Here is a 27,206-nt window from a genome sequence, read left to right as displayed (position 1 = left end):
TCTCCCTCCCTCCTTTCTTTCCTCCCTCCCAGCTCCAGCCTCCAGTCCCCACCCATCACACCATCACCGCCCACAGCTCAGCTCGGGGCAAAGCCAGGCTGGGCCCAAACCCACTGCGGGTGAACGGGGCCCAGGAGTAACTTGACTCCAACCTGAGGCCCTGCCCACCCGGTCCAGGCCACCGATCAGCCCCGGTCCTGGGATCGGGTGGCCACAGTGGCCCCCGGCTGATGAGAAAAATGATGAAGATTGACAGTGACCTGCCCCTGGCACCCCTTGTTTTCCCCAGGCCCCAGCTGGGCACCCATGGGGGGAAGGCAGAGCTGCCAGGCACCCTGAATCTTAGTCTCAGTCCTGGTTTTGCCCCAAGAGGGCAAGCTGCCACCTTGTCACTCAGACCCAATGGCGGACTTGGCCCTGATCATATTGGCTCCCCCCAACCCCGTTCCCCAGATCCAGGGCCGGGGCCCAGAGCCCAGGGGCAGGACTGTGAAGAGGCAGGGCTGGGGCAGGGCCGGTGCCAGAGCCCAGGGGCAGGAGAGGCTAGGACGGTTCTGAGGCTGCAGGGAGGGGCGGGTGGGTCTAAGGATTCATCTCGAGGGCTTGAGAAGTGAGGGCATGGGGGAGACGAGACATTCTCCCCAGAGCGGCGAGGTTCCCTCTCCGAGCCCAGAATGCAGCGGGGATGCAGGGAAGAGAGGCGGAGGAGGAAGAGGCCAGAGAATGTCTTATTGCCTTTATTCTGCTGACACCCAAGGGGGCCCCGTGGCCGGGCACAAGCTCACGCACACTCACACACATACACGCACTCACGCACGCTCGCACACCCACGCATCCACGACCACTCTCTGGCTCTGTGAGTCTCTGAGGGGCGGGGCGGGGGGGGCTGCTCCTTCGGCTGCCCCCGCCCTTTTTGGCAACTCCAGCCGTGGCTCCTCGCAGGGAAAGCAGCAGCTCCATCCAGGAAGGCGGGGACCCCCAGGAGGAGCCCCCAACTGCACGCCGGGCCAGGGTGGGGGCAGGGCCGAGCCAGGTCGCCTCCCGAGCAGTCCCTGTGCAAACTCGCAGGGCCCGCTGGCTCCAGGATGACCGGGTCGCGTCCGATCCCCTGCTCCCCGTTCCCCCTCCCCGGGGGAGGGCTCTCATGTCCACCTCGGGCCAGGGCTGGGTCCCGGTAGTCCGAAAGAGCCCAGCTTGGCCACTTCGGCCCCGAGACCAACCAAGTCCCTGGCCGCGGGTCACCACCGTCGCCCCCGACTCTGAGAGCGGGCGGTCCGGGCCCCGTGGGGGCTGCGGGAGCGGCGTGCCCCCTCCCCTAATCCATCTTCAATATGAAGAGGTGGCATCTGTCACTGAGTGTCCCAGTCCCGCGGTCTGGCGAGGGAGCGGGGGCCTCGGGGGCCCAAGCCTCGCCCCGGCACCGCCGTCTGTCGGAACGGAGCCCGAAGCCGGGCAGCTCACGTCCAAGTGTCCCTGTGCAGCCCCGAGGGGCTTCTCGGGGGTCAGACCTGCACCGGGAGAGTCTGGTTCATCTGCAGCCGCATGTCCTGGATGCTGCTCAGGATCTTCTTCTGGTGACCGGCCAGAGTCACCCCGATCCGGAGCAGGTCCCTGCAAGGAAGATGGGGGAGGGAGAGAGGGAGAGCTGAGTTAGGCCCGGTCGCCACCTGACTGGCAACTCCACGTGCCCTTTCTCTCCCAACCCCAGGCTCCGTTAGCAACGGTTCTTCCCCTTCTCTCAACCCTGGGAGCCCCCAAACTCACGGGGACCCACCTTCCCTGCCAGCCTCCCGGCCATCTGGGCGCCCCCTTCCCTCCCAGGCCCACTCACTCTGCTGTCATCTGGGCCACGAGGTCGAAGGAGGCGAAGCCAGCGCTGACAAAACTCTCCTTGTACCGCCCCATCTTGATGGCGTCCAGCCAGTCGCCCACGGTGGTGAAGGTGGTGTAGTCGGGCACTGTGCGGTCCAGCAGTGGTTGGGACACCCTGTGGGGAGGCGGGGGGGGGATGGTGAGTGGGGATCCAGGGGGCCAAAGCCCGGGGTCCGGGGGAGGGGAGGAGAGGGGAAGGGCAGAACGGCAGGGGCGGGCACTGACCCGGTCTGGACGCTGGCGATGACCTTCAGGCTGGCGGCGTTGCGGATCAGCTTGTCCAGGGTGTTGACGATCTGGGCGAACTTGGGCCGCAGGTTCCGGTCGCGTACCCAGCAGTCCAGCATGAGCTGGTGCAGCGCGGTGGGACAGTCCATGGGTGGGGGCAGACGATAGTCCTGTTCCACTGCATTGATCACCTGCAGGGCCGGGGGTGGCCGGTCAATGGGGGAAGGGGCCAGGGGGCGTTAGACACCCACAACCCCCCTACACGGACTGGACCTCCTGCTCCAAGCAAATAACAACTATGGTATTCGTTAAACACTTACTAGGCACTAGGCTCCGTTCTAAGCGCTGGAGTGGATATACGCAAACTAGGTTGGACACGGTCCCTATCCCACGTGGACTCAGTATCTTAATCCCCCTTTTACAGATGAGGTAACTGAGGCACAGAGAAGTTAAGTGACTTGCTTTAAGGTCACATAGCAGGCACGGGGTGGAGTTGGGATTAGAACCTAGATCCTTCTGACTCCCAAGCCTGTGCTCTATCCACTTCTTCACGTTCATTCCCCTGCCTCTGCTTTTCTGCCAGGGCCCTCGCCCCTCAGTGGCTGGGCTGTCAACCGCACAATCCGTGACTCCCGGGCCTCTATCCGGTCCACCTCCTGGCTCCCTTACCGGTCTCAGCCCCAGCCCCTTGCCCGCCCCTAGCCTCACTCACGTCCTGGTTGCTCATGTCCCAGTAGGGCCGCTCTCCGTAGCTCATCACTTCCCACATGACGATCCCGTAGCTCCAGACATCACTGGCCGACGTGAACTTGCGGTAGGCGATGGCTTCGGGGGCCGTCCAGCGGATAGGGATCTTCCCGCCCTGCGGGGGACGGCACACGCCCTTGACCCTGTGATTCAGTGCCAGCCCGCCCGACGCCCCCCCCACTCTCCCTACCCCCAAGGCCAGCCCGGCAGGCCCTCCCCCTCCCCGGCTCCAGGAGCTCCCGACTCCCTCATACCAGGGAGCTGGTGTAGGTGGGGTCGGCAGGGTCATCCTCGAGGAAACGGGAGAGGCCAAAGTCGGAGACCTTGCAGACCAGATTGCTGTTGACCAGGATGTTGCGGGCCGCCAGGTCGCGGTGGACGTAGTTCATCTCCGAGAGGTACTTCATGCCCGCGGCGATCCCGCGTAGCATGCCCACCAGCTGGATCACCGTGAACTGCCCGTCGTTCAGCTGGGGAAGACAGGCACCACACCGTTGGCCTGGGGGCGCGGGGAAGACTGGGCTCCCAGCACCCCCAGCTCCCTGGCCTCTTCCCTCTCCCAGCACAGCCAACTCCTCTTAGGCTTCCTCCTGAGGCCAACTTCAGTTCCCCATCTCTGATTAGGCTCGTGCTGCCTCTAGTCCGTGAGGAGTGGATTGGGGGTCGGGGGATGGGAGTCGACGGGGGTCTACCTCACGCAGCAGTTGGGGATGGGGCTCTCTGTGAATCAAAGGGGCTGGGCTGGGGCCAGGGCTAGGGATCTCACCCGCAGGAAGGAATCCAAGGCACAGTTCTCCATGAACTCGGTGAGGATCATGACGGGGCGGCTCTTGGTGACCACACCCTCCAGCCGGATGATGTTGGGATGGTCAAACTGGCCCATGATGGAGGCTTCGCTCAGAAAGTCCCGCCGCTGCCGCTCCGTGTACCCCACCTTCAGCGTCTTGATGGCAACGAACAGCTCCCGCCGGCCCGGCTGCTTCAGTCGGCCCCTGCACACCTCCCCGAACTCCCCTGGAGGGCAGAGGGCCCGAGTGATTCCAAGGTCTCGGGATCGTGGGCCCCTGCAACCCCTTCCCAGCACTCCCAGGCTCCCGTTCTCCCCAGGACTCACCAGCTCCGATCACCTCCTCGATCTTGACGCACGAGACGTCGATCTCTTTGGCAAATTCCCTCACGGCCTCATTCGGATCCTCGTAGGTGAAGGGATCGATGTAAACTTTCACGCCAGGGGCAACTGGGGGCACAGAGTGGAGAGGTCATTGGGGCGGTGGGCAGTCCGGTGGGAAGGGTGGGGGTGGGGGAGGGAAGGGGTTGGGGAGGAAGAGAAGAGTCAGGAGATTGGAGGGAGGACCCCAGAATGACGCCCCATGATCCCGAGAGCTGGGAAGGAGACATCGGGAAAGGCCCCAAGTGGGCCCAAGTGGGGCACCTTGGCTGAGAGGGGGCCAGAATGAGAGCGAGACCTTCCCCAGGACCCTCCAAGGGACATCCCTGGCCCCACCAGAGAAGGGAGGACTCAGGGAGAGGAAGGGAAGGGGGCTGAGGCCAGGAGTCTCCTCTCAGAGGGGCCGACTGTCGAGATCCTGGACAGGAAAGCCCAACCCCGAGAGAAAAGGGGTGCATCCCTGGAGGAGAGACCGCCAGGGCACTTACTGTACTGTTGCAGCTTCTCAGTGTACTCCGAGTCCGAGTTGTGACGTTGCTTCCTGTGGGGGATGGTTGGGGGAGGGAGAGGTCAGCTCAGAGCCCAGGCCTCGTCCCAGGGCCCGCCCCAGGCCCCGGGCCTACCCTTGGCAGTACTAGGAAGGGTTTGGGGGAGGAGGGTTTGGGGGAGGCCAAATCGTGGGGTTCAGTGGGAGTCGATGGGGACCGTTTCCTGGGCCAGCACCGGGGCTCTGGGTGGGGAGTTTGAAGCAGATAGGATTGGGGTTTGACCCCAGGGAGCGGTGGTGGCAGAGAGGCCTTGGGCCCAGAGATAGGGGTGAGGTCTGGGGGTCCGTAGGCCACTGTGGATTGGGGACCAGGAGTCCAGTGACCTTGGGGAACGAGGGCGGATGCGGATGAGAGGGGCCCGGTTCAGGTCCAGCTTGGGGCTCCACGGGTGGGTGTGCCCGGCCCCTGGTACAGAAGCAGGGCCAGGGAGGGTGGGGGGACCACGGACGCCACAGTACCTGAGACAGACGACGGCGATGACGAAGACGGCCACGAGGAAGACGAGTCCAGCAGTGGCCGAGCCCACGATGAGCGGGAGCTGCTCTTGGAGCTGTTGGGCACCTGGGCCTACAGAGACGGGGAGGTCAGGGCCCGTGGTGGAAACCAAGAGGCAGCGGGTCAGAGAGAGGCCAAGGGAGAGAAGCCAGAATCAGGGGAAACCGAGGCATCAGGCCAGCAAGGGGGAAGGCCGGGGAGGCTGGAGGGGGAGGGGTTGCAGGAGAGAACTGGGGAGTTCACTGGGGAGAGGAGCAGTGTGGCCAAGTGGATAAAGCCCGGGCCCGGGAGTCAGAAGGACCTGGGTTCTAATCCCGGTTCTGCACTTGTCTGCTGTGTGACCTGGGGCAAGTCACTTCACTTCTCTGGGCCTCAGTTACCTCACCTGTAAAATGGGGATCAAGATCGTGAGCCCTGTGTGGGACGGGACTGTGTCCGACCTGATTACCTTGCATCTACTCCAGCGCTTACAACAGTGCTTGGCACATAGTAAGTGCTTCACATATTCCACAGTTATTATTATTGAGGGGAAGGGGAGGTAGGGAAGGGGAAAGTAAGTGGAGATTGAGGGGGGCACGGGAAGGAAGGGGAAGAGGGGAGACGGGCAGGAGAGGGGCAGGGCAGGGGTGGGTTGCCACACACCTCTCTCCCCGGTGGTCTCAAACTCAGCAGGGTGGCTGTACTGGCCATACCCGGCCACAGTGCGAGCTCGGACCTGAACTACGTAGCGGGCATCGGGCCTCAGCCCGTCCAGGAATACCGAGTTCTTCTGGCTAGTCACAGTGGACGCGATTCCCTCGCTCTGCACAAAGGGAGAGGATACAGAGGGTTCAGAGAGACACCTCACACGCGGGCCTCCTCCCTCCTCCAACCTCCACTGCCAGCCCCTTCCCCACGGTGGGAGTATGGGTTGGGTTGGGGAGGGCCGACTCAAAGCCCGGACTCTGGTCTCAGCCCTCCGCGCTCCAGAAAAGCCCTCCGTCTGGCCCGTCCCAACGCCCCGCCTCAGTCTCCCCATGCCTCTTGTCTCCAAGGGCCCACATATCCCTTCACGGTTTCAGAGAGGCCCCCACCCTCTCACCTTCTCAAAGTATTTCATCTCGTAGTCCAGGATGATGCCATTAGGCCTCTCAGGAGGGGCCCAGGACAGGGTCAGGCTGCTGCCCGAGCTGCTGTGCAGGTGCATCGTGGGTACCTCCGAGGGGGCTGAGAGGATACAGTGGTGGCCGTCACCCCAGGGCCACCCTGACTGTCCACCTCTCGCTGCTCTAGCTCCCCTAGTCTCCCATTAGGGCTCAAGGACTTAACTGCAGAAGAACCGGGGGTGGGAGTTGGGTACGTGGGCACAAACTAGCAAGGAGGGATGAATTCCTCATTCCTACCCCTGAAAGTGGCAGCTGTGGGCTCTGAACCCAGCCAGGCGCCACTCCTCACAGGAGAAGGGGCTCCACCTTCCAGGCTGGTGCTAGCGTAGTGACTCTGTCCTTCCCCCAACATCCACCACCGGCTGGTGCCGCATCCTGAGAGTCTGAGAGTCCCACCCTCTGAGCCCAGGGCTCACCCAACCTCCATCTCACCCACCTGGGGTGGGTGACGACGGACCCAGTCCCAGTTCCAACCCCCAGCCCTCTCATCAGCTTGGTGATGGACCCTGACCCGGCCCAGGAGGTGATAATTTACTCATTTATATTAACATCTGACTCCCCCTCTAGACTGTATGCACTTGTGGGCTGGGAATGCGTCAGTTTATTTTATATTGCACTCTCCCAAGCGCTTAGTATAGTGCTCTGATAGACCCAGTTTATGTCCCAGGCCCTGACCCCAGCCCCCAGCTCTCTGACTTGGCCTGGTTGGCGGTGACGGACCCCCTGCCCCAGCGCCCAGTTCCAGCCCCAGCCCTGGCCCCATCCACTCACCGGCCTGGTTGGTGGTGATGTTGACGGCAGTATAGCGCGGGGGGTGAGGGCTCTTGCCCGAGACCCCGTTGACGGCCTGCACCTCAAAGCTGTAGCGCGTGTGGGCCAGCAGACGGCTCACTCGCACCCACCGCTCGGTCAGACCCAGCTGCCGCGGCACGAACTCCACGTTGTCGTCGCAGCGGGAGCAGGCCGGGGGCCTGGCCCCGGGGCCCCCCCGGCACTTTTTGCAGATGACGTTGTAGAGCAGATCGTCGCGGCCCCCCAGTTCCCGCGGCTCGCTCCACTCCAGCACCAGCGACGTCTCGTTCACGTTGGAGATGACGCTCCACGGCGGGGATGGCACCGCTGGGAGGGGGCGAGCGTGGGGTCAGCGCATGGCCGGGGGTTGTCCGGGACAGGCCAGGGACCCGATCCCTAGCTCTCCCCCCGCCACCCCTCCCCTCACAGCGGCAGCCACAGGGCAGGGGTCACTCACTGGTGCAGGCGCTGTCCGGCGGGTCCGAGTCGGCCCGGTAGAAGTTGCTGTGGCAGCTGCAGACGGTGGCTCCGGCCGCGGTCGTGCGGCTGTTGGCGGGGCAGGGCAGACAGGGCCCATCCCCCTGCTTGGCCTTGAAGCTCCCCAAGGGACAGGCTGGGCAGGAGGGAGACGGAACCGGTCACTGCTTGCGGCCAGCGACGTCGGAGGCGGCGCCCACAGGTACCCCCAGACCGCCCCCCTGCCACCGAAAGTCCGGGGGCTTCCGCTACCCTGCCCCGAGCATCGCGATCCCTCTTCCGCTGCTCTCCACCGCCCTCGCGCCCAGGTCTCGGCCACCCCCTGCCCAGGGCCGTGCCAGGATTGCCCAATCGCAGGCCCGGTAACAAAGGGCCCTTCTGGCCCCGTGGAAGCCCCACGTCAGCGGATTCTTCCCCCCCGCCCCCGCCCCCACCCCCCCGGGGCCCCAGGGACGCTGTCAGCCCCGTCACCCAGCCGGCTTGGGCTTGCCGGGCCTCGGGCAGAGGAAAGAGGAGGAGGAGGAGGAAGAGACCACCGGGGGGGGGGGGGGGGAGGGCGGGCTGGCAGCAGGACCCCTCTGCTCCGCCAAAGCTGCAGAACTGAGGGGTGAAGCATCCCTCTAAGCGGGACCCTCCCTCGCCCTCCAGGCCACCCCAAAACAGAGCGGGGAGACCCCAGTGGCACAAATTCAACTTCCTTCCGGAAGGGGCCCTCCCCACTGCCCCGGGGAGGGAGCAACAGTGCGAACAAGGAGGATGCGGTAAGTGGGGGCAGCTCAGCTCCTGGAGCCAGCAGGCACCTCTAGAGCTTCAGGTGGCCAAGTAGGCAAGGCTGGGGAGATGCGGGGCGACCAGGTGTGGACAGAGCTGGGCTGTTATTTCAGCAGGCCACTTCGCTCACCATGTAGCCTCCACCCGGTCCTTCCCCAGCCATGGGACGGCAGAGCCAGTGTACCATCTGGGCCCACTACTGTCCAACCCGGGACTTTGTCCTCTCGCCCTGTGGTGGTCTGTCTGCAACTCTACGTGACACCTGCCACCACCCTCGTCCGGTCCCCGCTCCCTCCAGATCTGCCCGGTCCCTTCCACTGAGTCAGATCATGGAGGTGGGGTGGATCTGAAAGGGGGTGAGGTGGGTGGAAACTAGGTCTGGAAACTAAGCCCAGCCACCCACCCACCGTGGCTTAGAGGAAAGAGCACGGGCTAAGGAGTCAGAGGACACGGGTTCTAATCCTGGCTCCACCACTTGTCTGCTCTGTGACCTTGGGCAAGCCACTTAACTTCTCTGTGCTTCAGTTCCCTCATCCATAAAATGGGGATTAAGACTGTGAGCCCCACGTGGAACAACCTGATTTCCTCCACCCCAGTTCTTAGTACAGTGCTTGACATATAGTGAACGCTTAACAAATACCATAATTGACATTAGTATTATTATTATCCACCCAACCTCCATCCAAGGACTAGGTCTGGTGGCCTGTAGGACCCCACCCCCTGCCTCTCCCCAAACCGCTCTCACAGGGGAGGAACCTGAGGCGGTTGCTAGAGGAATGGGGGGCAGCTCTGGTTCAGGAGCTGCAGACTCTCAGCTCCCCTACAGCCTGCCAGTCCCTTTCTCCTCTTCTCCCCGCTTCCCCTTCCTCCTGCTTATCTCCTGCCACGTTCCCCTGCCCTGCCTCTGCCCTCCTCCCTAAATCCTCGGTTCCCAGAAGTTGCTCCGGGTCTCACTTCCCACAGGGAGGTCTGAGCCAGGGTAGAGTTCTCCACTGCCCTGTCCACTTGGTACAGCCTGGGGCTATGGGGCCCAGCGGACTCCCACTCTGCGCCAACCAACAGAGCCCAGGGTTGGCAGCCAGCCTCGGGGCTGGGAGCGACACGGGGCACGGTGGCCCTACACCCCCTTGAGGGCTTAGCCCGGGACACCGCACTGGCCCTGAGCTTCTGGGGACCAGGCCCTGCTGGGCACTCCTGGCAACAGGCCTAGTAGAGTCCCAGCTTATCAGGGGAGGGTGTCCCTAAGTGACTCCAGGAAGACACCTCTCATGGCCCCAGCCATGAGCCCCCCAGACCAGTCCAATCCAACCAAACCTCATGACCACCAGAATCGTCTCCCACCCTCCGGGTCCTCACCCTGGCACTGCGTCTCCTTGGCGGCAGCCTCAAAGCCGGCGGCACAGGTGCAGGCGCCCACAGGCACCATCCACTCGCCGTCCCCGTTGCAGTAGAGTTTGAGGGGCACCGAGACCTCCACGGCGTTGGGGACGCAGGTGCCCGGGGCGATAACCAGGGAGGTGGGCTCGGCCCCCGTGAGGGTCTCGGGGAAGAGCGCGAAGCCGGCGATGGTGCGGGCACACTTCTTGTAGAAGGCGCGGACCGAGATGAGCGACATGCAGGCCCCCAGGTCCTGAAAGGCCAGGTAGAAGCCGGCCTTGGACAGGGGTCCGAAGCTGCGCACTTTGGTGTTGACGCGCCCGGCCTCCAGACGAGAGAAGCTCTCGTCGGGCGCGATGGTGTCCACCTTCACATACGGGTTCTCCATCCAGAAGGGGCTGGAGGCAGAGGCCACGTCGCCATCGGCCTCATAGTAGAAGAGGTTGAAGGTCTCCTTGCAGGAGCCGGGGATGTTGGGGATGCTGTTGCAGTCCCGCACCGTGAACTTGAGCTCCACATAGACCCGCTGCACCTCCTGGCGCTGCACAAAACCGGTCCGCAGCCAGTTGTTCTGGCTGGCCTCCTGCACGTTGCACACCTGGTACGTCCGGATCGGGTTCAGCGCCTCGTCGTAGCCGCTCACCTCTTCCCACTGCCCGGGAGGAAGGATGGAGGGAAGGAGCTCAGTGCTGGCCCTGCCCGGGGAGGGTACACCAGGCGGGCGGAGGGTGGGAGGAGAGGAGGTGGGGTGGGCCGGGGGTGGACAGAGAGGCCCAGGCCCACCGACAACTGGGCCTGGGAGGGCAGGAGGGTGAGGAGAACGGGTAGTGCCAGGGGATGGCAAAGTAATCCGATGAACAGAAGATATGGAGGGCACAGACGAATGAAAACAGGCCAGGAGGCAGTGTCTGATGAATGGGAGTGCTCAGGACTAGGGGATGGGGGAAGACCAGAAGGTCTGGCAGGTAGAGGAGTGAGAGACCAAAGGACACTTCCAGGTGACCGTGGGCACGTTCAACTAGTGGTGGGAGAAGCTTGCCTTACCCCAGTCTCCGGATGGGCCGTCCACGCCAGCTCCGAAGTCGCCCATTTTGTGTCCATGAGGGTCTCTGGAGATAGGGGAAGCAGAGAGCGGTCAAGGACTGAGCCAGGAGGGGCTGAAAGGTGGAACCTCCGCCACCCCGCCGAGAACCAGGGGTACAGGAGAGCTGAGCCCCATGGCCCTCTCTACTCTAGCTGGGGAGGGCAGGGCAGGGCAGGAGGCCAGCGCTGGCTGTGGGCAGGTGTCCAGAATGGGAGAACAGGAGGCAGGATGTTTGTCTGCAAGGCCCAGATACAACTTCTCCCCCTTCCCTCTCTCCTTCCATCCTCCGTACCCCAGCCCCAGGCCTCTGGGCGGCCATGGGGTTGGCACCCAGGGGCTGACAGGCACTCGGGGCCAGTGGCAATGGGGCCGCCTGGGGTTCCTTGGGTGCTGGCCTCCGGACTGGGGTTCATGAGGCGGGAGCAGCAGACTGGACGGCTCACCCCATTCACCTCACTCACACACACACATACACACATACACACACCTACAGGCTGCACTAATCCCCCACACAAAGGGGCCGCCCGCCCAGCCCGGCCGGCCCGGCCCTTTTTCCAGGAACAAAGGGCCGTGTGTGTGCAGACCCCACTGGCTGGCCGTTAGCTCCCGCTGACACCCTTCCCTGCACAAAGGCAAAATCCTTCACATCACAGCGTGGCACGGCAGGCCTCGGGGACCCCACCCAAGGGTGAAGTGTGCCCCCCCCCCGTTGATAGCGGACTTCGGTATTGCTCTGACACAGCGCCCAGCCCCGAGTGCGGCTTTGGGAGGAGCGGTACCGCAAAGACACCGCCAAACGGGGTCCCCGGAGGCGAGCCGAACACCTGACCCTCCTTGGGGAGCGTGGGGGAGAGAAGGGGTAAAGGGAGGCCCCCGGCGTCCGGCTGCTCCTTCAGGTAGTGAGAGCCCGAGAGAAGCAGAGGAGGATGTGGGTACAGCTCAAACTCTGCCATCCCAAACAAGAAGGGGCCCTTGGGAAGCCCACCCGCAAGCCTAGGGTGGACCGCACTGTCCCAGCTCTGTGGCCGGGTTCGAGCAGGCTGGGGTCCCGGGCTCTGGGTCAGGGAGGGAGGTGGAGGAGATGCCTGCTGGCCAAACTGTCACCTCAGCTGGGGTCAGGAGGCAGCTGTAGAGGGACCCCCGGGGGAAGGGAGGTAGGGGCTGCTTTCCACCCTCTGGAGAGGGCAGCCATTTCCAGCTGAGGTCGTGGTCTCCCTTCCGGACCCGCCCACTCAGGCTGCAGGTAACTCTCCTGGAGAGCTGTCCGCCGGAGTCCGCCGGACGCCACAGCCAAGAGGTAACCGCCGCAGCTCCGCACCACAGACAGACAGACCTGGCGGCTGAGGGTGTCTATGTGTGTGTCTGTGGAGAGAGACCTACACAAAGAGAGACACTCACACTCTCACCCACGCACACACCCGGAGGGAGTGATGGAGGGAGGGAGACCGTCAGAGGGCCAGGCAGAGGCAGAAGGCTTGACTTCCAAAGAGAAAACCCAAGAGATGGAGAGACCCAGGGAGAGACGGTGAGACAGGGAAGAGGAGGCAGGCAAAGACAGAGACAGAAAGGGAGCGCTGCCAAGTGGCCTCCCCTCCAGCCGGCAGCCCGGAGAATTCCTGTCCCTGGGATTCGTCTGAGCCAAGCCGCTCCCACCCCCTCTGCTCCCCTCCCCCCAACCCCCAAAAGCCAGCCAGCCCTCCAGCCCGCCCGGGCTCCTCTCCCTCCCACTCTCTCCCTCCCTGCCCCTCCTTCTCCCTCTCCCTCTCACTTCCTCCCGCTCTCCCTGTGCCAAACCCATCTGGAACTGTTTAAACCCAAATATTCGGCTCCCCCCCGAACCCCCCCACCCCCAGCCAGATTCCTCCACAGTTTAAAACAAGCCCAGGGCTGGGAGGAGGGGAAAGGGAGGGGAGGGGAAAGGGAGAGGAAGGAGGGGGGTGGGCTGGGGTGGGAGGCGTTTACTTGGCTCTTGGTTTCAGTTTAATTTCTGGGGCGCGAGGGAGGGAGAGGGAATCGGCTCTTGGCCATCACTCAGTCTCGGCACATTTTTCTCATTAATAGGAGAGGACTTGGGTTTCGTGTCATGTGTGCACAGAGAAGGACTCGAGCAACCCGAGGGGCGGGGATGGCCTCGTCTCTGGCCCCTGCCCCTTGCCCTCTGCCCTCCTCCCTCCCCGACCCCCTGGCATGTGCATCAGCCCGGCCACAGGGAGCTGTGCTATGGAAAGGGGAGCCATAGTCCCCTGGGAGCTCCCAACGGACAGAGAAACCGGCCACTCAGGGCTGGAGCTGGGGCCAGGCAGACTGGCAGGGCCAGGGCAGCAGGGCCATGGAGCTGCAGAAATATAATATACCATACTTTCTCCTTCACCCAACCTCTCCAGAGGGGATTCTCCCGATCCAAAGCTTGGGAAAACACTCTCCTCCACCACCTCACCATCCCCGCCTTCAGAGATCTGCTCCTGGGGCCGAGTGCGAGGCCCAACAGGACACCGGACGGTTCCACGGATCTCATTCGGTTCTCATTCTCATACGGTTCACGAGGGGGGTGTCATTTTAGCTGCCGCTGCGGCCGCCACCTCCGCTTAATCCCACTCGGGCTCATCCTCAGGAGGGCCGGGCAAGGCGGGTGTGGGTGGACAGAGGGGCGGGTGTGGGTGGACAGAGGGGCGGGTGCAGGGAGGAGGACGGAGACTGGCGTGGTGCGGGGGGAGGAGGGAGGAACCCACTGTGGAAACAGGTGTTTGTCCACAAACACTACTGCCGGCGGCAGCAGGAGACACGAAGCACCACGGGCAGGAGAGCTGTGAGAAGGGGCTCAGGACATCCTCAGGTGGGGCGTTTAACTGCTCACAAGTACGGAAACTCCCAAGTTTCCTTGGGACGCAGGCAGGGCTGCCACGTGGCAGCAACTCTGCAGGGCAGCTGCCTGCCCGCTCCATCTGTATGCACCCAACACCCAGATGCACACGTGTGTACACACACACAAACACACACACACACACACACACACACAAAAGTGCTCAAACCGGCTTTGACAGCAGGGTTCTTCACTGCCAACGCAGAAATGCAGCAAATCCACCCACAAAATTCACACTCATACAATCACCCACAATTTGCACAGAATCAAAATAAATACACCGAGGCACAAATACCCCAGGTGACCTGCGTTCACACTGTGCACAATGATGACAACTAGCAGCATGAGAAATGCTGCCTTTTGGACGCCTCAGGCACACTCCCGTAAGCGGCCAGAGCAGAAAGACAAAAAAAAAAGAAATCACAGCTGGCGACAAGCACAACCACCGTTATTGTGCCTACAGGCCCAGCAAACATCTCGGGCACAGCGACAATCGCATGCACACACTATCACCCTGTTTCACACGGCAAATAAAACACCCAGCGCCTAAGGTGCATGCTGACACTATCACTGCTGTGCCTGAGTATACAGTCACAGTACACTATTGAGTCATAAATACCCACGGTCTCAGTTGAACTCACACCCTCTTAGACTGTTGTGAATGCACTCCCCCCGCCCCGTCACACACACACACACACCCCGCACACACACGTGCACACACATGCGAGCACACCCTGCCTGCCTGTGCGGCCCCAGAGCACGTGAGCAGCAGGGCCGGGCTGCGGGAGGCAGCGGGGAGAGGAGACTGCAGCCCGGCCTGGCTTTGTGTGTGCGTTGTGTGCGTGAGGTCTCTGGCGGGAGACTCCAGGCGGGCAGGGGCTGCCATGGGCTGAGGGCTGTGAGGATGCGGGAGGTGGAGCCAGAGCTGGGCCCCTGAAGCAGGCACAGGGCGGCGGGGGTGGAGGGCTAACGTGGTCCAGGGGAGAGTGGGTGGTCTGCCACAAGCCGAGGACGTGACTGGGTGAGGACCCTGAGTAGGCACAGGGTGGTGGGTAGGTGGCAGGGTTGCCATGGGTTGGGGGCACAGCTGGATGAGGGCCAACCCCTGAGCAAGCACAGGGGTACAGGGCAGTGGGGAGGTGGAAGGGCTACTGTGGGCCGGGGGCACAGCTGGGCAAGGAGCAGACCCTGAGCAGGTACAGGGCAGTGGGGGTGAAGAGCTGACAAGGTCCAGGAGAGGGTGGGGGGGTCTGCCACAGGCTCGGGACGTGGCTGGGTGAGGTGCCGTCCCTGAGCAGACAGGGTGGAGAAGTGCCACGGTCTGGGGCCAGAGCTGGGTGAGGAGAGGCCCCTGCACCAGCACGGAGCAGAGGGGAGTGCTCCCAGAGGCCAGCCCCCCGCAGCCTGACTCTGGGTACCCACGTGCAAGGCCGGAGCCACCCAGGTCGGCCTAGGTAGGGCGCTGGGTGTGGCAGGTCCCCGTCGGGGGGGCGGGCGCGCTGGGTGCTGCCACCCGACCGCAGTCCCTCCTCAACCCCTTGGTTACTCGAACGCCACCGTGGGCCCGGCTCCGCCCCAGCCGGCTCAACCGACAGGGGAAGTCCGACTCCTTCTGGCTGAAGGGATTTCGCTGTGGCGGGGATGGTGGCGTTGGGGCAAGCGGGGATGCCAACTCCCCTTCCCCGACCTCCGCGAGGAACAGGGTCCACTCCCAAGCCCCCATCTTGTCTCGGCAGGACGTTCCCGGCCCGATGCGGCCCCCACGGCTCCCCAGGGAACCAGCCGCCTCGGCAGCAGCCCCCACAACCGACTCGTAGCGGCGGGCAGAGTCTGACCCATCCGGCAGGGCCCCCCGCCAACCCCAGCCCTTCTCCTGGCCAGCGGGGTGCCCGGCCGCCCAATCCCCTCAGCGAGCCACACCCTGCAGCCAGGTGTGTCCCTGGAATCTCCTGAGCAGGAGAGCCAAGGAGGAAACCAAATGCCAAATCCTCGAACCTAAACAACACAAGGGGAGGGGAGGAGGGAGGGAAGGAAGGCAAGAAGGAGAGAGGATGAGGAGGAGGGAGAGTGGGAAGGAGGGAAGGAAAGAGGGAGGACTCCTCCAGGGAAGGTTCTGAAGCCCCAGGGCAGTTCCAAGAAGGGGCCAACAACAAACAGCAAAAGACCCTAGCAGGAGTGAGCACTCCCTGGGAGGGGCAGCGGAGTCTGCCCGTCATCGCAGGGATGGGACAGGTGGGCTGTGGCCCGGGGCCTTAAGACAGGCAGAGAGGCCTCCACTCCTTGAATGATGCCCTCCAGCTGCCCGGATGCCCCCTTTTCTGGGGGAGTGGGTCGTGGCCTCCTGAGGGGGATTGGTAGGGGACTGCAGGTGGACCCCTCGACTCCCAGACTGCCGACCGTCACCTCCAACCGGCCACCGCCCCCAACCACCAGGTCCCTTCTGCATCCCTGGAGAGAACAGCCAGTCAAGGCGGGATGAGGGGTGGGGGGACGGGCGGCAGTTCTCCAGCGGGCCTCAGGAGGGGAGGAGAAGGGGAGAGGGGGGAGGAGAGGCAGGCAGACCAGAGGGGAGCATCATGGAACAGAGAACACATTTTGTTTCTCATTCCTCAGCTCAGATCGCGGGGATTTATAATTAAATAAACCTGAGCGGGTGGAGGAGGAGCAGGAGGAAGAGGCAGAGGGAGCCAGAAACACCTCAGTGCCTGCTGGCCCCCTTCCCCAGATTGGCCTTGGGTGGGGAAGCAGGGGGCCTCTGTGAGCAAAGGGGGACTAGAGGGGTCTCCTCAACTGCATTTTTTTGGGAGTGGGGAGAAATCCTCTCACACCCAGGATCAAAGTTCGGGGTGTCCCAGATGGAGGCCTGTCCCGCTCTGTCCCTCGGGCCCATGGGAGAGGATGGGAGGGAGGATGGGGGTGGGACCCAGGCCCCTGGACTCCCACCCCCACCCCCTCCCCAATCACCGGCTCAGGTGCCCAGCTGTGCCCAGACCACCCCTCCCCCCTGCCCGCCTGCCCGCCCAATCCTGACAAACCAGTTTGACTCAGCATAACAGGCACGGCTACAATTTTCGAACTATGCAGGGCCGGTGATTCAGCCTCTTCAGGCTGTTTAATTAGCGCACCGCCGCGGCGGGGGCCTTTCCCAGGGCAGCACGGCGGCAGAGGCCTCGGCGGCGGCCACAGCTAATGGGAGGAAAATGCAGCAGCAAACTGGTTTCCCCGAATACCTGCTGCCGTCCATCACCGGCACCACAGAAGCGCCAGCTCACGACAAACCTGAGGGGCGGGGAGTTGCGGGGTGGGGAAAAGGGGGGGACGGGGCGGAGGAGGGGAGGGGAGCGCTGGCTCCCCAAACAGGTGAGTAAGTCACAGAAACTGCCTGGGCCTTTTGTCCCATTTGCGCCGCCGCCACCGAGGCCCACTGCCTCAGGAAAGAGAGACACACACTCACCTCCCGCTCCCTGATACCAATCCTCCTCGGGTTTCAGCCGCCGCCGGGACAACTCGGGTGGCTGGGCCCAGAGGCCCCCGGTGGGCACAGGGCTGCTGCAGTCAGAGGTGTCCCATCCCCCCCGTCATGGGGACAGCCCCCGCCAACCCCCACAAGCGAAGACCCAGAGAGGCCCAAAGACCCCCAACCCCCAAGAACCCCAATCCACCCTACTCCTTCCAGGCCGGCCAGAGCCCCCGACACCAGCCCCCAGTGTGGAGTGGGAGAATGAGGCCGGTGCAGGGGGCGAAGAGGAGGTCGCTCCCCACAGACTGAGGGGAGTTGTGGGGGGAGCGGCGGGGAGAAGATATGAGGATTTTCCTTCAGCTCCAGGACCGGGGTCTGGGGCACCAAATGGAGGAGAGTTCCCCAGACCCCAGATCCTTCGCAGGGAGCAGGGCTGGGAACTGAGGGGGATCCGAGCCTAGGCAGGGCCGGAGACTTGGCGGTGGGGCCTGGGGAGCAGGGCTCCGCCTAGGCCTGAGAGCCAGGCTGACCCTGGGCAGAACCAAGCAGAGCAGAGGCAGGAGGAAGGACTGGGGCAAGGTAGAGAGGACTCTGAGTCCTTCCAACCAACTTGCTGCCCCTTCTCTGCAACTGGAAAGGGAGAGGTGGTGGTGGGGAGGATTTTCCCCAAGAACCAAAGAGGCCCACAGTGTGGGATCCCTTGGGTGCCCGGGCCCCCCAACTACATCCGAACCCCAACTTCAGCAGCGACCCTCCCTTTGAACCGCAAGTCCCTGGTGTGGAGAACACAATGAAACAGGGGCTCTTTCCCCTGAGCACCAAGCTCCCTGAAGCTCCAGAGAGCCAAGAGGGAGCCATTTTCTCACTGAGACCCCTTGTCTAGCAGCGTCTCACCGTCTCCCAGACCCTTCCCTTCCCTGCGCCCAATCTCCTCTCTTCCTAACAGGGCTGGGCCGGGCTGGGGGTACATGGGACGGGCTGGGGGTACATGGGACGGGCGATTAAGGGTGTCACCTTCCCTGAGCCCCTGCATTTCTCTGTCCTTCCGAGAGACGACCGGGACAACAAGTGCCGAAGCTGGAGGTCGAGCCGCAGGGCCGACAGGGCGGAAAGAGCCTCACGGTGGCGTCTGGGATGGGGTTGACACCGCAGAGTCAGAGACACAGGTGGACACCTGAGTCTCAGGCACACGCCAAAACATGGGTACACGCCCATGGGCACTGACCAACTGGGGCGGCAGTCAAGGGGGTCATTTCGGGAAAAGCCCCCATCTGGAGGCCAGGGAGAAGCAGAGGGGAACGAAGCCTACGAGACAAAGATGGACGCGAGACAGACCAGTTGGAGACAAAAACAGAGGGAAGGAAAGGAGAGCCAGACAGCCAGCGAGGCCGGCCAGCAGGCGGGGAGTGAAGCTGGGGTTTGGAACTGGTGGTGGGTTCTGTTAAAGTCCTCTGGAGTCAAAGCTGAAGCCCAGCCTGGGTGGAGTTGCTATCTCGGTCCCCATTTCACTCTCCCGCAGCCCCGAAACCGGGCCCTGCCCCCGAGGCTGGGGAACAGCCGAAGCCAGGCCTCGCCCAGGTGAGCCGGCAGGGCAGCTCTGATCCCGCTCGCCAGCCCAGGAGAGCCCGGCAAACCGGGAGAGGGGGAGTTTGCAGGGGTGGAGGGACGGAGGGGAAAGAGGGTGCTGTTTAAAGGCAGTGGGTCTTTTCCTTCCCTCTCTCCCTCCGTTTGACCCCAGGGGCTCAAAGCTAAGGGGCTTTGCTTCCTGTGTGTTCAGTCACTGCTTCCATCTGCCCTGGCTCCCTGTCTCCTTTACTCCCAGGTCAAAAGTCTTCCAAGTTGGAGAGCAGGAGTGAGGGAAGAAAGGGCGGCCCAACCCGAGCTGGGCACGGATCAGCTTCGAGGGAGAAGAGAAGAGGTGCCACCCACCACTGCTCCAACCCAAATCTCATCTTTCGACCCTCTCTCCATACGAAGCCCCCCAGGCTCCCACCCCTTCATCCCTTGGTCACCTCTTCCTCCCTTTGGACACAAAGAGTGCATGTCATCCCCATGATAAATACGCCCAGTACAACCTCCCAAGTGAACAGAAAAACACACAGAAATAGATACACACGCAAGTTCTCACAAATACCTACACATATAATCTCACCTTCACACATACACATTCCCCTAAAGCAGTCAACAACAAATACAACTCACTAGCTTCTCATGCCAGTGATCCTATCTCATACACACTCACAGCTGTAAGAGAATATGCGTGTGTGGATTTGGGTGTGACTATGAGCATGTTTGTGTGTGTGTCTAGTGAGTGTGAGCTGGTTTGTCAGCTCTTCTGGGTCTTTAGATGCCTCTTTGCGTGTATTCGCTTGTCACACTATGGGTCGTGAGTGTTTTTTTCAGACACTGCAACAGGGTCTCAGCGTGCAGCTCAGTATCGGAGTCGGGGTGCATTATTTCTCTAGCCGGGCCCACACCCAAGGCAAACAACCCGGCTATCGACCCAAGTGACTTGGAAGTTACATCCTTTCCCCCAGCCCAAGTTGGTTTAACACACTCTGGTAGTGCTGGCGGGCCTTTGTGTCCCTCTCCTTCATTGAGTAATTCACTCTGGCGGTAAAGATAACAGGGCCAAACAAGTGACTTACTTCCAGGGCCTTGTGAGGACCCTCGGGCCCAACAGAGAGGGTGAAGCCTCAGAGGCCGGGAGGGGCTCTTCTCTGCAGCACCTCGTGCGTTGTTGGCGCTCGGTAGATGGTAAACAATAACACTGCGCCCCCGCACTTCAAGTTGATTCCATTTTCGGGCCCGCCCCCAGCAGATCGTCCAAGTGCGGGCGCGTACAGATATCCACACGCATATCCACACACTTTCTCATTCTCTTTCTCTCCCTCCTTGCAAGCACAACAGATTTCCCGGCCACTTGGTCCCCACCCTCTCCCCACAGTGGATTCCCTCGAAGCCCCTTCTCACTTCCAGCCCCCTCGGAGTTGAGGGGATCCACTCCCCGCCCCCCAGAATTCTGCCAGGACAGGCCTTCCCTGTCCCTCTCTTGGTCTCCCTGGAAGGAGCCCCAGACCCCGGATACCCACAGGATCGGGCAGATCCCCCGACCTTTCGCGGGGGTCACCGGGGGCCACCGGTTGTCCGTCTCCCCGGGTCCGGTGGATGGATCCCCTTGTCCCTGGCGCCGACCCGGCGGCTCCCGAGGCCGCACACGCGGACAGTGGATCCCTGCAGTGGATCCCTGTGCCTCTCTGGCCCGGGTACACGGGGGATCCCCGCGCCGCACCCCCCACCCCCTGTGGATTCCTGTGTCCCTGGCGCCGACAGAGTGGATCCCGGCGCCTACACCGAGACGGTGGATCCCCGCGTCCCGGGCCCCGACGGAGTGGATCCCCGAGCCGGCCCGCGACAGAATGGATCCCCCGTGTCCCTGGCGCCGAGACGGTGGATCCCCGTGTCCCTGGAGCTGACACGGTAGATCCCCGCGCGTCCACAGAGACCGTGGATCCCCTGTCCCTGGCCCTAACACGGTAGATCCCCGCGCGTCCACAGAGACCACGGATCCCGTGTCCCTGGACCTAACACGGTAGATCCCCGCGCGTCCACAGAGACCGCGGATCCCGTGTCCCTGGAGCGGACCCAGTGGATCCCCGCGCGTCCACAGAGACCGTGGATCCCGCGTCCCCGGAGCTGATCTAGTGGATCCCCGCGCGTCCACAGAGATCGTGGATCCCCGCGTCCCGGGGAGCCGCCCCGGTGGATCCCCGCGCGTGCACAGAGCCCGTGGATCCCCGTATCCCTGGAACCGATCCAGTGGGTCCCCGCGTCCCTGGAGCCGACCCAGGGGATCCCCCGCGCGTACACGGAGACGGCGAATCCCCCTCCCCTCTCCCCCGGGTGGATCCCCCGCGTCCCGGGTGGGGAGACAGTGGATCCCCCTGCGTGTCCCCCGCATCCCAGGCCCCGCCAGAGCGGATCCCCGCGCCCCTGGAGCCCACCCTGGGCGGATCGCTGGGTCCCACCCCCAGCTAGGGAGCGGGCCTCGGGCACACACACCCCCCCCCCCACCGTCGTCGTCGTCGTCGTCGTCGTCGGACCTCTCACCTTCCAGCGCCAGGCGGCCGGCGGGCAGCAGCAACAGGACCAGCCCCGGGAGCAGCCCCGGAGGGAAGCCCGGAGGAGGAGGAGGAGGCCCCGGGCGGGCTCGGGCCATGGCCGGGAGGGGAATCCGGAAAGGTCCTCGTCCGCTGCAAAGCTGCAGAGCTGCAGAGCTGCAAAGCTGCAAAGCTGCAAAGCTGCAAAGCTGTCCGGTCCTGCGGGGGCCCCGGCCCGGGCGGCACTGTAATCCGAGGCCTGGCTCCGGCCCGATCCGGGGGGGTGCGGGGCCGGGGGTCCGGGTTCGGGTCCGGCTCGGCGGCTCCCGCACTGCCTTGTGCGCTCTCCGGCCCGGCGGCGGCGGCTCAGGCCAGGGGGCGGGGTGGCCCCGGCCGCCCGCTGGCAGCGCGCTCCGCCCCTGGCAACCGGCGCCCCGCGGGGGGGAGGACCCGCCCCCTGGCAACGGCAGACGCCCACCCCATTGGTCAACGCTCGACGCCGGGGGGCGGGGCTTAGGGGAAGGATCGCTCCGATTGGGCGGAACGGCGCTGTCCATCAGGAGGCCACGCCCCCCCCCGCGCTCTACGAGCCAGACTGACGCCCGGTCGGGGGCGCCCCCCGGCGGTCGGCCTCGGCAGCGCCTCCACGTGGCTCCGGCGCCTTCGTGGGACTGGGGCGCCCCCTAGTGTCCTGTTCCTTTCATTCATTCATTCCATCATTCATTCGATAGTATTTATGGAGCGCTTACGGCGTGCAGAGCGCTGTACTAAGCGCTCGGAATGGACAATTCGGCGACAGATAGAGACAGTCCCTGCCCCTTCACGGGCTTACAGTCTAGTCGGGGGAGACAGACGGACAAAAACAAGACAACTTCATAGCAATAAATAGAATCAAGGGGATGGACACCATGGACACCTCGTTAACAAAATAAATAAATCGTATTTATGGAGCGCTTACTATGTGCAGAGCTCTGTACCAAGCGCTTGGAATGGACAATTCGGCATCAGATAGAGACTTTCACCGCCCCCCCCCCGCACCAAAAAATCCTGAAATCATTTTAAAAGTGTCCCCCCAAAGTCAAGCTCCATTGTCCAGACCTTGGCTCCTTTCCCCTTATAATTATAATAATAATAATGTTGGTATTTGTTAAGCACTTACTATGTGCAGAGCACCGTTCTAAGCACTTACTATGTGCAGAGCCCATGTGAGGCTCTCTGCCTCAAAGGCCACCCCCACCCGGTCCCAACCCAGCCCTCACTAACAATAATAATAGTAATTAATAATAATAATTTCGGTATTTATGAAGCACTTATCATGTGCCAAGCACTGTTCTAAGCGCTGGGTAGGAACAAGGTAATTAAGTCCCACGGGGGGCTCACAGTCTTCATCCCCATTTTACAGATGAGGTAACTGAGGTCCAGAGAAGTGAAGTGACTTGCCCAAAGTCACACAGCTCATAAGGGGCAGAGCCAGGATTAGAACCCATGACCTCTGACTCCCAAACCCGGGCTCTTTCCACTGAGCCATGCTGCTTCTCAATTAATTCAATAGTATTTATTCATTCATTCATTCAATAGTTCATTCAACTATTCATTCAATAGTATTTATAGAGCGTTTACTATGTGCAGAACACTGTACTAAGCGCTTGGATAATAATAATGGTATTTGTTAAGCCCTTACTGCGTACTGAGCACTGTCCTAAGCAATGGGGTAGATAGAAGGTAATCAGGTTGTCCCACGTTGGGGCTGCGTGGCTCAGTTGAAGGAGCCCGGACTTGGGAGTCAGAGGTCATAGGTTCTAATCCCGGCTCCGCCGCTTGTCAGCTGTGTGACTTTGGGCAAGTCACTTCATTTCTCTGGGCCTCAGTTACCTCATCTGTAAAATGGTAATAATAATAATAACGTTGGTATTTGTTAAGCACTTACTATGTGCAGAGCACTGTTCTAAGCACTGGGGTAGATACAGGGTAATCAGGTTGTCCCACGTGAGGCTCACAGTTAATCCCCATTTTACAGATGAGGTAACTGAGGCCCAGAGAAGTTAAGTGACTTGCCCGCAGTCACACAGCTGACAAGTGGCAGAGCTGGGATTCGAACCCATGACCTCTGACTCCAAAGCCCGGGCTCTTTCCACTGAGCCACACTGCTTCTCATGCTTCACAGAATGAAGACTGTGAGCCCCACATGGGACAATCTGATCACCTTGTATTGCCCGCAGCACTTAGAACAGTGCTTTGCAGATAGTAAGTGCTCAACAAATGCCATCATTAATTCATTCAGTAGTATTTATTGAGAGCTTACTCTGTGCAAAGCACTGTATTAAGCACTTGGATAATAATAATGGTATTTGTTAAGCGCTTACTACATACCAAGCACTGTCCTAAGCAATGGGGTAGAGACAAGGTAATTGGTTTGTCCCTTGTGCAGCTCAGTGTCTGCATCCCCATTTTACAGATGAGGGAACTGAGGCAGAGAGAAGTTACATGACTTGCTCAAAGTCACACAGCTGACAAGTGGTGGAGTCAGGATTAGAACCCACGACCTCTGACTCGCAAACCCACGCTCTTTCCACTAAACCACGCTGCTCAGTCACATCAAACAGCAGGTTCCAGTGGTCTGGGAGTGAGAGGATGTGGGTTCTAATCCCGGCCCTGCTACATGTCTGCTGTGTGACTGTGGGCAAGTCACTTCACTTTTCTGTGCTTCAGTTCCTTCATCTATGAAATGGGGATTAAGACTGTGAGCCCCATGTGGGACGAGAACTGTGTCCAACCAGATTAGCTTGGATTTACCCCAGAGATTAGAACAGTGCTTGGCATGTAGTAAATGCTTAACAAATACCACAGTTATTATTATTATTATCATTTTATTATTATTTAATCCCCCCATCATATCATTTTTCCACCTCCTGCTCCTCCTCCTCTTCCTCTCTCCCCTCTCTCCTCTCCCTTCACCCCACAGTTTCCATTCCCCCAATCCAGCCATTTGGCTGGCCGAATTCTCCTCGACCTCTCAGCTGCCTTTGACACTGTGAACCATTCCCTTCTCCTCAATACATTATCCTACCTTGGCTTCACGGACTCTGTCCTCTCCTGGTTCTCCTCTTATCTCTGTGGCCGTTCATTCCCAAACTCCTTCACTGGCTCCTCCTTCCCCACCCATCCCCTAAGTGAAGGGTTCCCCGAGGGTTAGTTCTTCGTCCCCTTCTCTTCTCCATCTACACTCACTCCCTTGGTGAACTCATTCACTCCCACAGCTTCAACTAGCATCTCTGTGTGGATGATACCCAAATCTACATCTCCTCCCCTGTTCTCTCCCCCTCCCTCCAGACTCGCATCTCCTCCTGCCTTCAGGAAATCTCTACTTGGATGCCCTTCCGGGATCTCAAATTCAACATGTCCAAGACAGAGCTCCTTATCTTCTCTCCCAAACGCTGTCCTCTCCCGAACTTTCCCACCACTGTGGATGGCACAATCATTCTTCCCGTCTCACAGGCCCACGACCTCGGTGTCATCCTTGACTCTGCTCTCTCATTCACCCCACATATCCAAGCCATCACCAAAACCCGCCGGTCTCAACTTCACAACATCGCCAAGATCCGCCCTTTCCTCTCCATCCAAACCGCTACCGCAATAGTACAATCACCTTCCTATCCCAGCTGGATGACTGAATCAGCCTCCTTTCTGACCTCCCAACCTCCTGCCACTCCTCACTTCAGTCCATACTTTCAATCATTCATTCAATCGTATTTATTGAGCGCTTACTTTGTGCAGAGCACTGTACTAAGTGCTTGGAAAGTACAATTCAGCAACAAATCGAGACAATCCCTGCCCACAGCGGGCTCACCGTCTAGAACGGGGAAGAAGACATCAAAACAAATGAACAGGCATCAATAGAATCAATATAAATAAATATAATCATAGATATATATACATCATTAATGAATTAAATAGAATTATAAATATGTACATATATACACACAAGTGCTGTGGGGTAGGGAGAGGGGTAAAGCAGAGGGATGGAGTGGGGCCAATTGGGAGGGGAGAGAGAGCAGAAGAAAAGGGGGGCTTAGTCTGGGAAGGCCTCCTGGAAGAGGTGAGCTTTCAGTAGGCCTTTGAATGGGGGGAGTATGATGGTTTGGCAGATTTGAGTGGGGAGGGTATTCCAGGCCAGAGATAGGACTTGAGCCAGGGTTCGACAGCGGGACAGGCGAGAATGAGGCACAGTGAGGAGGTTAGTGGCAGCAGAGGAGCGGAGTGTGCAGACTGGGCTGGAGAAGGAGAGAAGGAAGGTGAGATAGGAGGGGGCAAGGGGATGGAGAGCTCTGAAGCCAAGAGTGAGGAGTTTTTGCTAGATACAGAGGTTGATAAGCAACTAATTTTTGAGAAGGGGGTGACATGCCCAGAACGTTTCTGTAGAAAGATGATCCAGGCAGCAGAATGAACTATAGATTGAAGTGGGGAGAGACAGGAGGTTAGGAGATCAGAAAAGATGTTGATGCAGTAATCCAGTCAAGATATGATGAGTAATTGTGCTAAGGTGGTATCGGTTGGGATGGAAAGGAAAGGGCGGATCTCGGCATGTTGCGAAGGTGAGACCGGCAGGTTTTGGTGACGGTTTGGATGTGTGGGTGAATGAGAGAGCAGAGTCCAGGATGACACTGAGGTTGCAGGCTTGTGAGACGGGGAAGATGGTAGTGCCGTCCACAGTGATGGGAAAGTCAGGGATAGGTCAGGGTTTGGGAGGAAAGATAAGGAGCTCTGTCTTGGACATGTCGAGTTTTAGGTGGTGGGAGAACATCCAAGTAGAGATGTCCTGAAGGCAGGAGGAGATGTGAGCCTGGAAGGAGGGTGAGAGAACAAGGGAGGAGATGTAGATTTGGGTATCATCTCTGTAGAGATGATATTTGAAGTTGTGGGAGCGAATGAGTTCACCAAGGGAGTGAGTATAGATGGCGAAGAGGAGGGAACCAAGAACTGACCCTTGGGGAACCCCTACAGTTAGGGGATGGGAGGGGGAGGAGGAGCCCGTGAAGGAGACTGAGAATGAACGACCAGAGAGATAAGAGGAGAACCAGGAGAGGACAGAGTCAGTGAAGCCAAGGTTGGATAATGTGTTGAGAAGAGGATGGTCGACAGTGTCAAAGGCAGCTGAGTGGTCAAGGAGGATTAGGAGTAGGAGCCGTTGGGTCCGCCCTTTCCTCTCCACCCAAACGGCTACCTTACTATTACGGGCTCTCGTTATATCCCGGCTAGACTACTGTGTCAGCCTTCTCTCTGACCTCCCTTCCTCCTCTCTCGCCCCGCTCCGGTCTATTCTTCACTCCGCTGCCCGGCTCATCTTCCTGCAGAAACGATCTGGGCATGTCACTCCCCTTCTTAAACAACTCCAGTGGTTGCCTATCGACCTCCGCTCCAAACAAAAACTCCTCACTCTAGGCTTCAAGGCTCTCCATCACCTTGCCCCTTCCTACCTCTCCTCCCTTCTCTCTTTCTACCGCCCACCCCGCACGCTCCGCTCCTCTGCCGCCCACCTCCTCGCCGTCCCTCGGTCTCGCCTATCCCGCCGTCGACCCCTGGGTCACGTCCTCCCGCGGTCCTGGAACGCCCTCCCTCCTCACCTCCGCCAAACTGATTCTCTTTCCCTCTTCAAAACCTTACTTAAAAATCACCTCCTCCAAGAGGCGTTCCCAGACTGAGCTCCTCTTCCCCCTCTACTCCCTCTGCCATCCCCCCTTTACCTCTCCGCAGCTAAAGCCTCATTTTCCCCTTTTCCCTCTGCTCCTCCACCTCTCCCTTCCCATCCCCACAGCACTGTACCCGTCCGCTCAACTGTATATATTTTCATTACCCTATTTATTTTGTTAATGAATTGTACATCGCCTTGATTCTATTTAGTTGCCATCGGTTTTTATGAGATGTTCTTCCCCTTGACGCTGTTTAGTGCCATTGTTCTCGTCTGTCCGTCTCCCCCGATTAGACTGTAAGCCCGTCAAACGGCAGGGACTGTCTCTATCTGTTGCCGACTTGTTCATCCCAAGCGCTTAGTACAGTGCTCTGCACATAGTAAGCGCTCAATAAA

At 60.7% G+C, this 27,206-nt stretch overlaps 1 protein-coding gene across 2 annotated transcripts; it reads right to left on the bottom strand.

Moving 5' to 3' along the window:
• Positions 1-1,215: 1,215 nt before the first annotated feature.
• On the bottom strand, positions 1,216-21,471 carry EPHB3 (EPH receptor B3). 2 transcript variants are annotated; one of them, XM_029071670.1, is made up of 16 exons: positions 21,135-21,471; positions 10,665-10,729; positions 9,600-10,272; positions 7,453-7,608; positions 6,975-7,322; positions 6,140-6,264; positions 5,701-5,860; positions 5,022-5,130; positions 4,504-4,556; positions 3,962-4,084; positions 3,614-3,861; positions 3,102-3,317; positions 2,813-2,983; positions 2,098-2,291; positions 1,832-1,987; positions 1,216-1,611 (listed from the first exon to the last, which is right to left on the bottom strand). In XM_029071670.1, exons 1-16 carry the CDS (start codon positions 21,241-21,243, stop codon positions 1,503-1,505), a joined length of 3,015 nt encoding a protein of 1,004 aa, XP_028927503.1. In that variant the 5' UTR covers positions 21,244-21,471; the 3' UTR covers positions 1,216-1,502. The 2 variants fall into 2 exon arrangements, with proteins under 2 accessions (XP_028927503.1, XP_028927509.1); XM_029071676.1 differs by having other exon boundaries at positions 2,813-2,962.
• Between the last annotated feature and the right edge of the window lie 5,735 nt (positions 21,472-27,206).

This window comes from Ornithorhynchus anatinus, chromosome 1 (genome assembly GCF_004115215.2).
Source record: "Ornithorhynchus anatinus isolate Pmale09 chromosome 1, mOrnAna1.pri.v4, whole genome shotgun sequence".
NCBI lineage: Eukaryota > Metazoa > Chordata > Mammalia > Monotremata > Ornithorhynchidae > Ornithorhynchus > Ornithorhynchus anatinus.
This window is presented reverse-complemented; position numbering and strand designations above follow the sequence as displayed.

What these genes read in the sequence shown, in the direction of transcription:
- EPHB3 (XM_029071670.1), bottom strand. Translation starts at nt 21,243, where the DNA reads ATGGCCCGAGCCCGCCCGGGGCCTCCTCCTCCTCCTCCGGGCTTCCCT. An exon ending in GGGACATGAGCAACCAGGAC is followed by an intron (nt 2,292 to 2,812) that starts GTGAGTGAGGCT and finishes CCGGCCCTGCAG; the next exon opens with GTGATCAATGCAGTGGAACA. An exon ending in GTGGCCCAGATGACAGCAGA is followed by an intron (nt 1,612 to 1,831) that starts GTGAGTGGGCCT and finishes TCTTCCTTGCAG; the next exon opens with GGACCTGCTCCGGATCGGGG.